The sequence below is a fragment of the Oryx dammah genome, unplaced genomic scaffold (genome assembly GCF_014754425.2).
Source record: "Oryx dammah isolate SB20612 unplaced genomic scaffold, SCBI_Odam_1.1 HiC_scaffold_18, whole genome shotgun sequence".
Classification (NCBI taxonomy): Eukaryota; Metazoa; Chordata; class Mammalia; order Artiodactyla; family Bovidae; genus Oryx; species Oryx dammah.
The window spans coordinates 87,523,865-87,537,330 of NW_024070202.1; the positions used below are offsets into that span (position 1 = coordinate 87,523,865).

At 43.3% G+C, this 13,466-nt stretch overlaps 1 protein-coding gene across 19 annotated transcripts in view; it reads right to left on the reverse strand.

Annotated features, from left to right (window-relative positions):
- CADPS2 (calcium dependent secretion activator 2) overlaps positions 1–12,376 on the reverse strand; it is a 575,633-nt gene extending 563,257 nt beyond the window's left edge. For 9 of the 19 annotated variants that reach the window (XM_040259536.1, XM_040259533.1, XM_040259535.1 and 6 more), the window contains exon 1: positions 11,793–12,374. In XM_040259536.1, coding sequence (XP_040115470.1) covers positions 11,793–12,128 — 336 coding nt within the window. In that variant the 5' untranslated portion in view covers positions 12,129–12,374. Of the gene's footprint in view, positions 1–11,792 lie in introns of all 19 variants that reach the window. The other 10 variants (XM_040259543.1, XM_040259540.1, XM_040259546.1 and 7 more) reach the window with 3 other exon arrangements.
- Positions 12,377–13,466: the final 1,090 nt, after the last annotated feature.

Here is a 13,466-nt window from a genome sequence, read left to right on the forward strand (position 1 = left end):
CATTGTTGGCTCCTTAGAGGCACTCCCTACCCACCCTACCCGAAATAGCTGCTAATGCCTCCATCCCTCCCCACAGTCAATATCCCTTAATATGAACATACACATGTTAATGATCTGTCTCCTCTACTATAATACAAGTCTCATGGGGGCTGTCCTGTCTACACCTGTACTCTCAATGCCTACATCTGGGCCTAGCATACAGTATCTGTTCAAACACAGCCTCAGTATTTGACAGCTAAATGAAATACATTTTATAGAATGAAAATTCCTTACTGAATGAAAATTACGAGAAAGGAAACTCTGCAGATCTACTCCACTCCAGGTAATGTGCTAAGGACTTTTCAGAAATTTTATGTAATCTTCACAGCATCTTACTGAGCAAGTATGAGTCATTTTACAGATAGTGTTAGTCACTCAGTCGTGTCCAACTCTTTGTGACACCATGGACTGTAGCCCACCAGGCTCCTCTGTCCATGGAATTCTCCACGCAAGAATACTGCAGTGGGTTGGCATTTCCTTCTCCAGGGCATCTTCCCCACCCAGGGACTGAAAGCAGGTCTCCAGCATTGCAGGCAGACTCTTTACCGACTGAGCCACCAGGGAAGCCTCATTTTACAGATCAGGAGACAGCAATTTAGAGGATGAGGAAAGGCTGAACCCCACTCTTCTCAGACAAGATTCCCATAAGCATGGTAGACACCAGAAGTGGGAGAGTAAAACAAAGAGGAAGGGAACAACAGGGGAGGGATAAATTACCACTAGGCTAAAAAATATTACCAGCCTGATTTCATCCTACTTTTTAAATATGTATTTGGCTGTGCCAGGTCTTAGTTGTGCCGTGTGAGATCCAGTCCACTGAACAGGGATTGAACCTGGGCCTCATGCATTTGGAGTTCAAAATCCTAACCCCTGGACCACCATGAAAGTCCTGTATCCCACTTTCTACACATTCCAGCCTTTGCACAAATTCTGAGATCATTTCATTCAAAACAGATGAACAGCTAAACTTAAGTACCCAACTAATGTCAATGTTTTGCTGGTTGCAGCATATTTCGTGATCTGTCTCAACTGTTCCATATTTGAAATCTAGGTTTATCATTAATAACTTTCATTTCACTTCTATAAAACAAAAGCACAAGTACATATGCATATACATGTATACATTTATATTTGTAGTGTCCCACACAAAACAGTCTATGCAAACACTGAACCTTTTGTGTGGCAAAGTCACTGTGTTACAACTCAAGCTGTTCATCAGATGTGAATTCAGCATACAAAATATAGTTTAGAAATCAACATTTGAGAAACTGGGCTGTGAAATTCAGCTTCTGAGTTGCAATACTGCCGTTATCTCCATACTGTTAAATTCAATTAACATTTTCAATCCCTATCTTATTACACTTGACCTCTGAACATCCAACATCGTTTCTTACTTCTTTCTATTGAAACAGCTCTTCTTAGTTTCTGTGACAAAGGTCATCCTAACTTTCTTATAGACCTGGCTGTTCTTTCTTCATTTCCTTTGCCAATTCAATCTTCCCTCCTATCTTTTAAATCCTGAAGTTCTTTAAGACTAAGTCATTAAAACCTCTTTACTAGATTCTATTTTGGCCACAGCTGTGCTCAGGACTTTGATTACTATCCACAAGACAGTTTTCAAGTTTACCTTTTGAAACCACATCTTTCCACTGAGCTCCAAACAACTATCCTTTGATCTCTACTTATTTGAAGGACCACAGATTCCACACCTCACCAATTAGACTTGTGTTGGATTAAACCATACATCCTCCTTCACTTGTCTCAAATATCTGTAAGGAAATTAAAGGGAAAAATAAAATCGAAAGCCTAGGATTCTAGGACGCGGTGATCAAACTCTCAAAATTCTTATGGGATTTTACATTCAAATCACAAATTTTTCATAATTAGACAGTTCATCTTCCCCTTCTGTCATTTTAGGTATGTATTTCTAATATGTAAAAGCAGTGTGACCCTGGTTGAAGCAGAGATGGAATAATAAGAATGTGCTTTATCGCAGTCTCCTTACTTAACCACTGCCCAACAACATACACAATCCTTCTGGTTAAGGAAACCAGAGCTCACAAATGTAGGTTAGATTCATCCTGTTATATTTCAGAACTGCTCTTGATGATATTCAGTATTTTGTAAGCCTTTGACTACAGTAGCATTTTAGTCTTAGGCATTTTTCTAGAGAACCAAAATAACATTCTCATCTCCTTAAATAAGATTTGGAATATATTTCCCTAAATTTGTTAAAATAGTAAGAATACAGGTTTCATGGCAGAATTTAATTTTTCCCATCTTCCCATAAAATATACAGATCCATAAAATTTGTAAAAACACTGCAGACTAAATATAAAATGAAAGTCTGCTCTTCAGAGGAATGTCCACTAGCTTCAAAATCCATGAAGAAAACTGGAGACACAGCCTCTTAAAACAAGTGTGCTCTGCCCAGTGAATATTAAGCACAACCATAAGGAAGGCAAAGTTGCTCAGTCATGTCCAACTCTTTGCAACCCCATGGACTGCACCCTGCCAGGCTCCTCTGTCCACGGGGATTCTTCAGGCAAAAATACTGGAGCGAGTTGCCATGCCCTCCTCGAGCAGATCTTCCCAACCCAGGAATCAAACCCAGGTCTCCCGCATTGCAGGCAGGTTCTTTGCTGACTTAGCCACCAGGGAAGCCCACATATGTACATACATATGTAAATAATGTGTACACAAATGCTGGTAAGTATATATAGGTGAATGTATGAGTGTGGATGTGTATGTATTAAGGATACCTACAATATATCTGATAAACTCTTCAACAGAAAGTTGTTTCAATGCTAAAATTGGATAAAACATTGAATAGAAATTTTACTCAACACACTATGAATCAAAGGGAGTTACTTTTCACTGGTAATAGTATAAAGATTCCTAAGTATATAAAGAATCCGGCATTAAAATTCACGAATACTTCTAGAAATGCAAGATAAATTGAAAATACAGTCAACCCTGGAACAATGCTGGGCTTAGGGGCACTGACTCTTGGCACAGCTGAAATCAGCACATTATTATAGCCAGCACTCCAACTCTCCATTCCTCCATATCCGAGGTTCTGCATAGGCCAATGGTAAATCAGGTAGTACAGCAGAATTTACTACTGAAAAACCTGTGTACAGATGGGCCCTGTGCAGTTCAAACCTATGTTGTTCAAGGGTCAGCTGTCCACATAATTATAGGATAATTTAGTTACTGCAAAGATGACCAGGCAGGAAGGGTTTCTACAATAATGCTGATTTAGATATAAATCTTTACATCTTAAAGTCAGACTATATATATATATATACACAATGTAAAAATACTAGATACAATGAAATAGCTCAGTGAGCCACACTGACAGCATAATAAAATTAGAAATATCCTTAGAAGAAAAGCTATGATCAATCTAGACAGCATATTAAAAACCAGAGACATTACTTTGCCAACAAAGATTCATCTAGTCAAAGCTATATTTTTTTCAGTAGTCATGAATGGATGTAAGAGTTGGACTATAAAGAAAGCTGAGCGCTGAAGAATTGATGCTTTTGAACTGTGGTGTTGGAGAAGACTCTTGAGAGTCCCTTGGACTGCAAGGAGATCCAACCAGTCCATCCTAAAGGAGATCAGTCCTGGGTGTTCATTGGAAGGACTGATGTTGAAGATGAGACTCCAATACTTTGGCCACCTGATGCAAAGAACTGATTCATTTAAAAGATCCTGATGCTAGAAAGATTGAAGGCAGGAAGAAAAGGGGACAACAGAGGATGAGATGGTTGGATGACATCACCAACTGGATGGACATGAGTTTGAGCAAGCTCTGGGAGTTGGTGATAGACAGGGAAGCCTGGCGTGCTGCAGTCCATGGTGTCACAAAGAGTTGGACACAAATGAGCGACTGAACTGAACACCTTAGTAATGAAAATAAAGCTTAATCAAAAGCTAGGCTTCAAGAATAGCTGAGCTATTTGGGGAAAAAAGCAAAGTCAACTCCTTGATTCAAACTTTAATTCAAAATGGGAAATTGATTATCTAAGAACACAAATGAGAAATAAGTTTTTAAGAAACTTAAAGATCAATTGAACTATATCTAAAAACAAAATGAAGGGCAGACTACATAAACAGTCTCCCCAAAGGAACACTATCTTCAACATACTGATGAAGGGGACACATTAATAAGTAAAACTATGATCTCAATAGAAAAGTGGGAAAAGGATATCAGATCATATACATTCATCCCCCCAAGCAATCAGAAATGAGCAAATTAAGTATCATCTCAGCTATCAGATTGAGAAAGATAGCCTTTTAATTATTCATACCCTTTGCCCCAGTAACATTCTCATCATAAAAATTCATTACTAACTTGGAGGTTATAAAATGAAAATATTCAAACCATCAAGTTTACAAAGTGATGTGATAAAATCTCAAGAAGCAAAGCAAAGCATCAGTGATGCTCTACAAAGTCAAAGGCTCCCAAATGCGAACCAAAGACATAAGTTACACAGTTTGAAGAAAATGGAGGCTTTCCTTACATTTCCACCTAATGTCAGAATTTTGGAAAGAGTACAAAAATAAACACACTCTCAGGTAAGTCCTTAGTTTGTAATTACTTCACTTAAAACAATTACTTGAGAATGTCTTCTGAAGTTTACTTTTTGCAAAACCCATATACATTCTTAGCATACACCCTGAAGAAAAATGCCACCCACTAATGTTCTCCTAGGAGCAAATCGTTGTGAAATTCACTCAGGCATTCATGCTCAGTTGCTCAGTCGTGTCCAACTCTTTGCAACCCCATGGATTGTAGCCCTCCTCTATCCATATAATTTTCCAGGCAAGAATACTGGAGTGGGTTGCCATTTCCCACTCCAGAGAATCTTCCTGACCCAGGGATCTTACCTGCATCTCTTGTGTCTCCTGCATTGGAAGGCGGGTTGCGGGTTCTATCCCAGCGAGCCAACTGGGAAGTAGGCAGCTGCTGCTCAGTGTCAACTCCAACTTGAGGTTTCACTATATTCTGTTTTCCAGTTCATTTTTTTAATGAAAAACACTCAGGTTTACCTTGTTGTATTTTCTGTTGCAAACCTGGCAATCTATCCATAGCTTTGTAATAAATAATTCAACTGTTAATGCAGTTTAATGTTCTACAGCATTTCTTCAAATTAAAGACCGTTTAAAAGACCAAATATGCACTGCCCTCCCACTATTGATTCAGTAAAGTCTAAAATACTGACGTGTTTTTTGTTCCTTGCTTACAGCATCCCTATTACCTTTTCCTTCATGTGTAATATGGGTTTAATTACTGAGCAGTCTAACTCACTACTGCAAATACTTCCACCGTGCCCAGGGGACACAGACACAAGCTGGAAGTCGTTTCCCTGCAGTTTCCCTTTAAAACAGGGCATCTCGTGTCTGATAGCACATTGGAATCACCTGGAAAGTTTTAGGACTATAACCCCAGAGACCGACTCAATTAGTCTGCAGTACAATCTGAATAACAGGATGTTTTGAAAAGCTCTCCAGATGATTCTAGTGTGCAGCTAAGGAGAAGAATCCCAAGTTTTGCTTTTTTGGGTTTTGTAAAGAAAGGAATTGTATCTTTCTGCCTTTCCATAAAGAAGGCTGAACGCCGAAGAATTGATGCTTTTGAGCTGTGGTGTTGAAGAAGTCTCTTGAGAGTCCCTTGGACCACAAGGAGATCAAACCAGTCAATCCTAAAGGAAATCAATCCCGAATATTCATTAGAAGGACTGATGCTGAAGCTCCGATACTTTGGCCACCTGACGCAAAGGGCCAATACACTGGAAAAGACCCTGATGCTGGGAAAGATTGAAGGCAGGAGAAGGGGATGACAGAGGACCAGATAGTTGGATGTTACCACTGACTCAATGGACATGGGTTTGAGCAAGCTCCAGGCAATGGTGAAGGACATGGAAGGCTGACATGTGATATCATTAGGTTTTTTTTTCCCCCCAGGCTAAAAACTGAAATGGTAGTAACACATGACAATAAGACACCCTCTTTTCCAAAAAAGGCCTAATCTGAAATGCATAAAAAGCAGCACAATAACTCAAGAGGCTTGCCTCATAGAAAATTATAACTGATGGGATCTTCCATTCATAATTTCCATACTTAATAACCTGGCAACTGGCTTTAATTCTGTTTTGAAGGTCTTTAATGACTTTACAAGCTATGCTATTTATCTTGTGAGTGTAGAAATGGAGGAAACTGCTTCCATTTAAAACTGAAGAGGGGACACACACAATATTTTATTTCACTTTATAAGCAGTCAACGTATATCAGAAATTACTGCTGATTTCATTTTTGAAAGAAGCAAACTCCAACATCACTTAATCCATTTGAGTTCTCATTAGCACAACTCATTCCACCAAATTAAGTGCTGCGGTCCCAAGATACCTTCTGGAGGAATAGATGAATCAGTTGAAACCAGTAGCACTTTTTTTTTTCTCTGAGATACTGTGTAAGTCCCGTCCGAGGTTTCACTTTAATGTGTGGTTTCCTACTTACTCCCCATAGGACAATGTACTCCCTATTATTAAAAGCAGCAAAAACAACATAACCCATGCCTTTTGTATTTGCCCCATAAAGAACCAAAGCCTGGGTAGTAAAGCATGAATTATCCCAACTCCCTGAGAGGCTGGGCTTTTTAGACTATCACCGTATCTCCTGGCGGAGAAAGCAATGGCACCCCACTCCAGTAATCTTGCCTGGAAAATCCCATGGACAGAGGAGCCTGGTGGGCTGCAGTCCATGGGGTCGATAAGAGTCGGACATGACTGAGTGACTTCACTTTCACTTTTATGCATTGGAGAAGGAAATGGCAACCCACTCCAGTGTTCTTGCCTGGAGAACCCCAGGGACAGGGGAGCCTGGTGGGCTGCCGTCTATGGGGTCACACAGAGTTGGACACGACTGAAGCGACTTAGCAGCAGCAGCAGTATCTCCTGGAACCCTGCAAGCAAGAAAGGCACATCATGGGGCTTCCACACTGCCTGTCCCCTTGGATTTGGTAGTGGCACTGGGAAAACCCCTGTGAAGTCATTAGTTACACACCAGCAGGTATTATCATTTTCATGGCTTTCTTTAGAGAGGGTGGGGTAACCTCCTCGTGGTCCAGTGGCTAAAGACTCCATGCTCCCAATGCAGGGGGCCTGGGTTTGATCCCTGATCAGGGAACTATGGAGGGTGTGGTGAGTCCAAGAGGTCTCAAAACATGTTTAGGAAGATTAATTTCGAAAAAGAGAAGTCCACTCTTTCCCTCTATATTCTTTCTGCCACCCTGCACCTCACTGAGGGGCTTCCCAGGGGCCTGGGTGATAAAGAATCTGTCTGCCAAAGCAAGAGATGCAAGAGACTGGAGTTTGATCCCTGGATCAGGAAGATCCCCTAGAGGAAGAAAATGGAAACCCACTCCAGTATTCTTGCTTGGAAATTTCCAAGGACAGAGGAGCCAGGCAGGCTATAGTCCATGGGGTCGGAAAGAGCTGGCAATGACTAAGCCCACACACCTCACTAAGTCTTTGAAACATGGACTAAACCTGACACTTCATGTATCCAACAAGCATTACTAGGTTCTTATACACCAGGCCTCAGTCGTATCTTAGGTCCTGAAGATGGCACAACACAGCACTAAGGCACAATGACCTCTGGCATAACGTGTGTGATTCCTGGAGTTTATAAATCTAGCTGTTTTTTTTTTTTTCCCCATAAAATTGGCTCTTTCCCGGAGTTTGGATATCACCTAAGCAGTGAGAAATGGTTTTTTTTTTTTTTTTTTAAGCCACAGAAAATACTCCCATTTCGAAAGAGGGCTAAAAGCAGCCACTTATTGTAGTCTGACACTCACATGTGAGACATGTAGGCAAGAACCCACCATGTGGCACTCCACCCAATACTATTTCCCCATGATGCTCTCTCCTTGATCAGTTTTACCAAAGGAGATTACTTCCCCACCATCTGCGATTTCACACTATTTGTATACATTTCTCAAACTTAATTAGTGTGGAAAATTATGCAAAGTGGTGGGAGTGATTACATAAGGAGGTTTAAGGAGTTTAGTAAGATTACAGGGACACATAAAAATGCAAAGAACATGGGTATATGAATCCCATGGAGAGATATCAGGTACCACTTTAATCTTTTAAATTCCCTCTTCATTATTTCTAGTTTAAGATAGTTGGCTTTAATATCTGTCACTAAATTTAATAACGAAAAAGCAACTTACTGACTAGAAACCTATGGAGTGGACAACCAAAACTTCGCATACACACCTGAAATTTCTTATAAATTGAGACCTGCGATCTGTAAGCCCCCAACTATGGAATATACTTAACCTCTTCTATGGCAATCATTATATTCATCAGATTCTCCCCTACCTTCTAACCACTATGGACTGTATTTTTCCTTTAGGGTCTCAATGTTTTCCAAAGACAACCCGCCTTTATGAAGTAAAAGCTGATGTCCAAAGACAAATTGCCTTTATTAAGTAATAACGGATTATCTGTTATTGTTTCCTAGTTTCAACACTGATTCCACCTTTAACCAATAATCTGGAATCATCCAAGGTTCATCATTATCTGTTAACTGACGGAGCAAAGATTATGTGAATAAACAGAGACTAAAGCATTAGCCACAACTGAAGTCATTCTACCACTGGCTGCTTCTTACTTCACATTCGCATCATGTGTGAACCATTTATGCGGTGTGACCACCTCGTGAAAGCTTTGTCAATGTCTCCTCTACACTCACTTCCAGAATTTTCTGTAAAGTCCTAAGTTAAACTGGCATAAGCCAACCACCATTATTATTCTAAGCTGAAACTTCCCAGTCAAAAGCAAAGACAGTCATGTCTTAGTCAACTGAGTTTAATGCCACTGCGATTTTTCAATTCACGGATACAACCTCTTGATAGCTTTGTGGGCCATTTTAGCCAAGTAGGAAAACAAAAATCACTGCACCTCAGCTGGTTCACAGAAACTCAACCAACTCACTCAACCTAACAGCAAGAGAGCTTTGACCGCCAGAATAAGGCTTCTACCACCCTGTGATTAGTTTTCTTCTTTTAAAGATGAGGACCCTTTCAGATCTCAATTTCTCTGTTTCTAAATTCTCAAGTTAGGAGGAGTGAGTAAGCAGCAATATGCACTTCAATGACAACAATTTAAGCTACTAAATCCTTTTACTAGATGTCTGACTACCTCAAGATACAGAATAAAAATATACAATGGATTAGTGATTTTGCAATTATCCTGGTACTTCTTTTATATAACCCAACTGTATAATTCAAGACAAAGTTTTGGGCATTAATTCTTGGTTTGAGCACCAAATTCACAGGAATATAGTTAAATTCCCATTTCATTTTGTCCTAGGAGGAAACCCAACTGCCAAGAATTACTCCAGTTCCCTTCAGCTAGCAACATGCTTAAAGAAAAAGTGTGGGGCTTTTTGAATAAGGGAAAACACTTAAGTTGTTTTGGGGCCCATCCCCTTAAAAATAAGAATACTTTGCAAAACTTCATCTGACAGCATTCAATGCTCAATATCTGGGAAAAAAAATTCCAAGTGTTCTTGCACAGAACACAAACAGAGTTCTGCTTCTTCTTCTGCTGTTTGTAATTATTTTTGATGACGTCTGAATGATGTTATTAAAAAATTATTTCATCAGCGGTATTGTGATTGCACCTGTTTGCCAATTCAAATAATTTCTGGAAAAACACTATTTAAACAAGAGGAGTCAGAGAAATCTGTACTATTTGAACAAGCAAGGGAGTGTTTGTTTTACTAGCAAAATGCAACAAGTATGCACAGTAAGAATCAGCTACCAGCAAGTGACTTTTTGCAAAAGCATCTTCAGTGATAATATTCCAGAAGGAATAGTCTTAGTTTCATTACACATTATTTTTATACTTTAATACCAAAAATAAGGTTAAATGCAATATGAATGGAAGTACTGGAGACTGGATGATAGTCATAAACTTAATATGACTGAACAACATACATCAAAATTTAGTTATAATGGTAGTTACTGAAGTTGAAAGTCACTTGACCTACAGAGCTGAGAGGCAGTGAGTGACTGCAGTGCAACCTAATGCAAGCAAAAGAGAACAGTGTGGTACTCACCTGAGAGCAGAATGGAAGGCTCCAGACCTCCACGGGGCACTCCCTCCAAACTGACCTCAGGAATGGTGGCTTTGATCATGCCAGATGTTTAGGGAATAGGAAATGTTATTCAAATACGTCTCCAAAATGAGAGGCCTGTCTGGATCCCAAGGTTTCTTTCCCAGCTCTAGCATTCTGTGACTGAGTTACCTAGAGGGGTAGGCAGCTGAAGTCATGAAGTCACTCAGTCATGTCCAACTCTTTGTGACCCCATGGACTGTAGCCCACCAGGCTCCTCCATCCATGGAATTTTCTAGGCAAGAGTACTGGAGTGGGTTGCCATTTCCTCCTCCAAGGTATCTTCCCAACCCAGGGATCGAACCCGGGTCTCCCACATTGCAGGCAGACGCTTTACCATCTGAGCCACCAGGGAATTGCTAGGCACCTGAAGGGTCTGGGTAATCAGCCTCCAGGTGTACAGAATCATCCCATAAGTATGCCCAGAGAGTTATTCAAGACAGCTGCTTGGTTTAGGTTTGTTTTAGAGAAGCTGGGTAAATGGGGGTGAAGGGTAATGTATAGACTGCATTTACTCTGAAATACAGCTTTTCACAAGTCAATTCAGAAGTGCTCCAAATTTCTAAGAAACGCCTCACATTCTGAGGTTAATGCTTCAGAAAACAAATCTCTGTGCAACCAGGCATGTTCTGGGCAAATTACAGTCTCTCTGGGTCTTCATATCCTGTCCCAAGCTAAGGCAACTGGTGCAGATTTCCAGCGAACCTTCTAGCTTCACATTCTATTAAGAGGGTTTCTTAGTTTCTATCGAAAACATACCCAATTAGGGCAATTTGAGTCATTACTTTTGTCTGCTACAAAATTAGACTCCTGGGGGTCTTGTTCAAAACTAAAGTTGGCATGCATTTCACCTGAAACAAATGCCTTACCTCTTTGGGAATGGCGGGGGTGTATAGTACGTTGTTTTGAAGTGGTCATGAACCAATCCTATTTTTCATCAATAGCGTATTTCATTCAGGCCTGCCGGGACTAGTAATTACTAACCCACAGCCACTCTCTTTAAGCCGCACACTATTCCGCCTTAGGATTTGATGTCCTAGTTGTACAGCAGCACAGGAAAACTTGTCAGGTTAGGTTTGTTTGGGGGGAACATTTCCACACCTTCTTCCTAGAGAAGACTCCAAGACTTCCCTCTTGTTCAGATCCCACACTCATTCATATCCAGGGTAAAGCCCTGCTCTAGCAGAACTGGACAGGAAGGCACCACCGCTGTTTTGAAATTAAAGTTGATAGGAGTTGCGTCCGGATCCGGCCGGGGCCGAGCCCGCCGGGTGCAGCAGCCGCACCGCCGGGCCGGTATCGGCCCCACAGATGCCAAGCTGACCGCTTCTGCCAACCATGGGGGAGAAGGCGCGTCCGCGGCAACCCGGTACCCGGCGGGCTGAAGAACTGTACCCCCGACACACACACCCAAAGATTCCCTTGCCCTCCAAGAGTAACAAAAACGCAATGTCCTGCAGAAGGACAGCGGGCAGGGGCCCCAGAGTTTTACCAGGAGAAAAGCCCAGGGAGGAAGAAGTGGAGGTTGGAAACGCCGGGTCCTGCAAGTAACTCACCTTCTGCTGTCTGCGGGCCATATCGGTGGGCTGCTTGGCATTGAAGGGGTACGCGATGCACCTCACGACGAAAACGTACAGCTGCAGACGGATCCTCCGCTCCTGCTCCTCGTCCAGCTGCCGTTCAGGTTCGTCTCGCCCCTCGCTCAGCATCGAGGGGCTCGGGCTCACGGGTCTGGCCGCGCCGCCACCCGCGCGCCCCGCCGCGTCCCGCCGCCCTTCCCGAGCCGGGGCCGGCGGCGCTCGCTGCGAGCCGCCGGCCGCCACCAGCACATCGCGGCTCTCTTCTTCCAGCCCCTCGTCCGACTCCTCTTCGCTGGAAGACGGGTCCAGCATGGTGCTGGGGGCGCCCCGCCGCGCAATCCGCGGTCCCCCAGGCACCTCACTCTCGGCGGCTGCGCCCGCGGGTCTGCACGAGCTGAGCGGCTGGCAGCTGCTGCCGCAGAACGAAAGGGAAACTGACCGAGGCTTTCCGGACACGTCGAGTTGGACCCAGGAGTGTTTCCTACCACCAGGGCGAAAGGGGCGGGCGGGCGCCGCCGGGATTAAATAGGCGGAGTTAGCGTCAGGAGTGAGCCCGAGCGCCTAGCCGGGGCCCTGGCGCCCTCTGGGTTCTCCAACCTCCGCCGGCAGAGGCGCGGCCGCCCGAGCGCCCCGGCGCAGGTGGGGAACCTGTGGCGCCTACAACAAGCAACACGTGGAATGGAATGTTGAGGAGCGGGCGCGGGGCCGCGGAGTGCGCGTGCGCGCGCCGCCGCCGCGACCCGGGCTGAGTGCTTGGGTGCCAGGCGCGCGGTTCGCAAAGATTTGGAGGCGCTCAGCTTAGTGGTTCTGCTTGCGCCGACCTGGGATCTTTAAACGGCTGTGACCTCACCATCACCACCTTTCTTCCGCGAGATTTCTGAGGCACAGGCGGACAGGGGCCCAGGAGAGTTGCCCCCTTCTACCTCCCCAGGTGAGGGGAACGGCCAAAGGGGGCGTCTCCGACCTGAAATTGATACCTAGGATTGAACCCCAGCGCGGAAAAGTGCGGCCGGAGCCGTTTACCTCCAAATAACGTTGGGAAGAGACTTTATAAAGTCTCTTGCTCTGCTGCTGTCCGACGCTATCGTGAAGTCCATATTGTAAAAGTCAGAGGAATGTTCTTGAAAAGAAAATCAAAAACAAAACGCGAGAGGCTTTCTTTTTAAACCATCTTTATTCCTGTAGATGCATGAGCAAGATCGGTTTTGTATTTGCGAAATGGCAGTCTGATTCAGCTCTATAATCACATAGCTTGATTATTTTCTGGATTGGGATGCATTTGACTCAAGACAGGTTGTGCAGTGTAGACATTTATTTAGTAAATATCTGAGCGCACACCGGGTGTCTAGTGCTGTTAGCATTTGGAAGAGCCCGCAGCGCACTGAAGCACACACTTGGTCACTGTTGGTTCCGGCCTCAAGTGGGCGTCTCGTTGCAACACCCGAAGCCTGTCTTATCTGCGCAGATTTCTCAGTCCTGGTGTTAGAACCACCTAGGAATTTCTTTCTGTGATTTTTCCGGTGTTCTTAATCCGGACAAAGAAGGAAATAGGGAAAACAGTGCCTTCAACTCAAGGTGCAGTGTGCAGTGGCCAAACTGGCGGGGAAGCAACTGAAGCTCACTGCAATTATCACCGCAGGTAAAACTTCC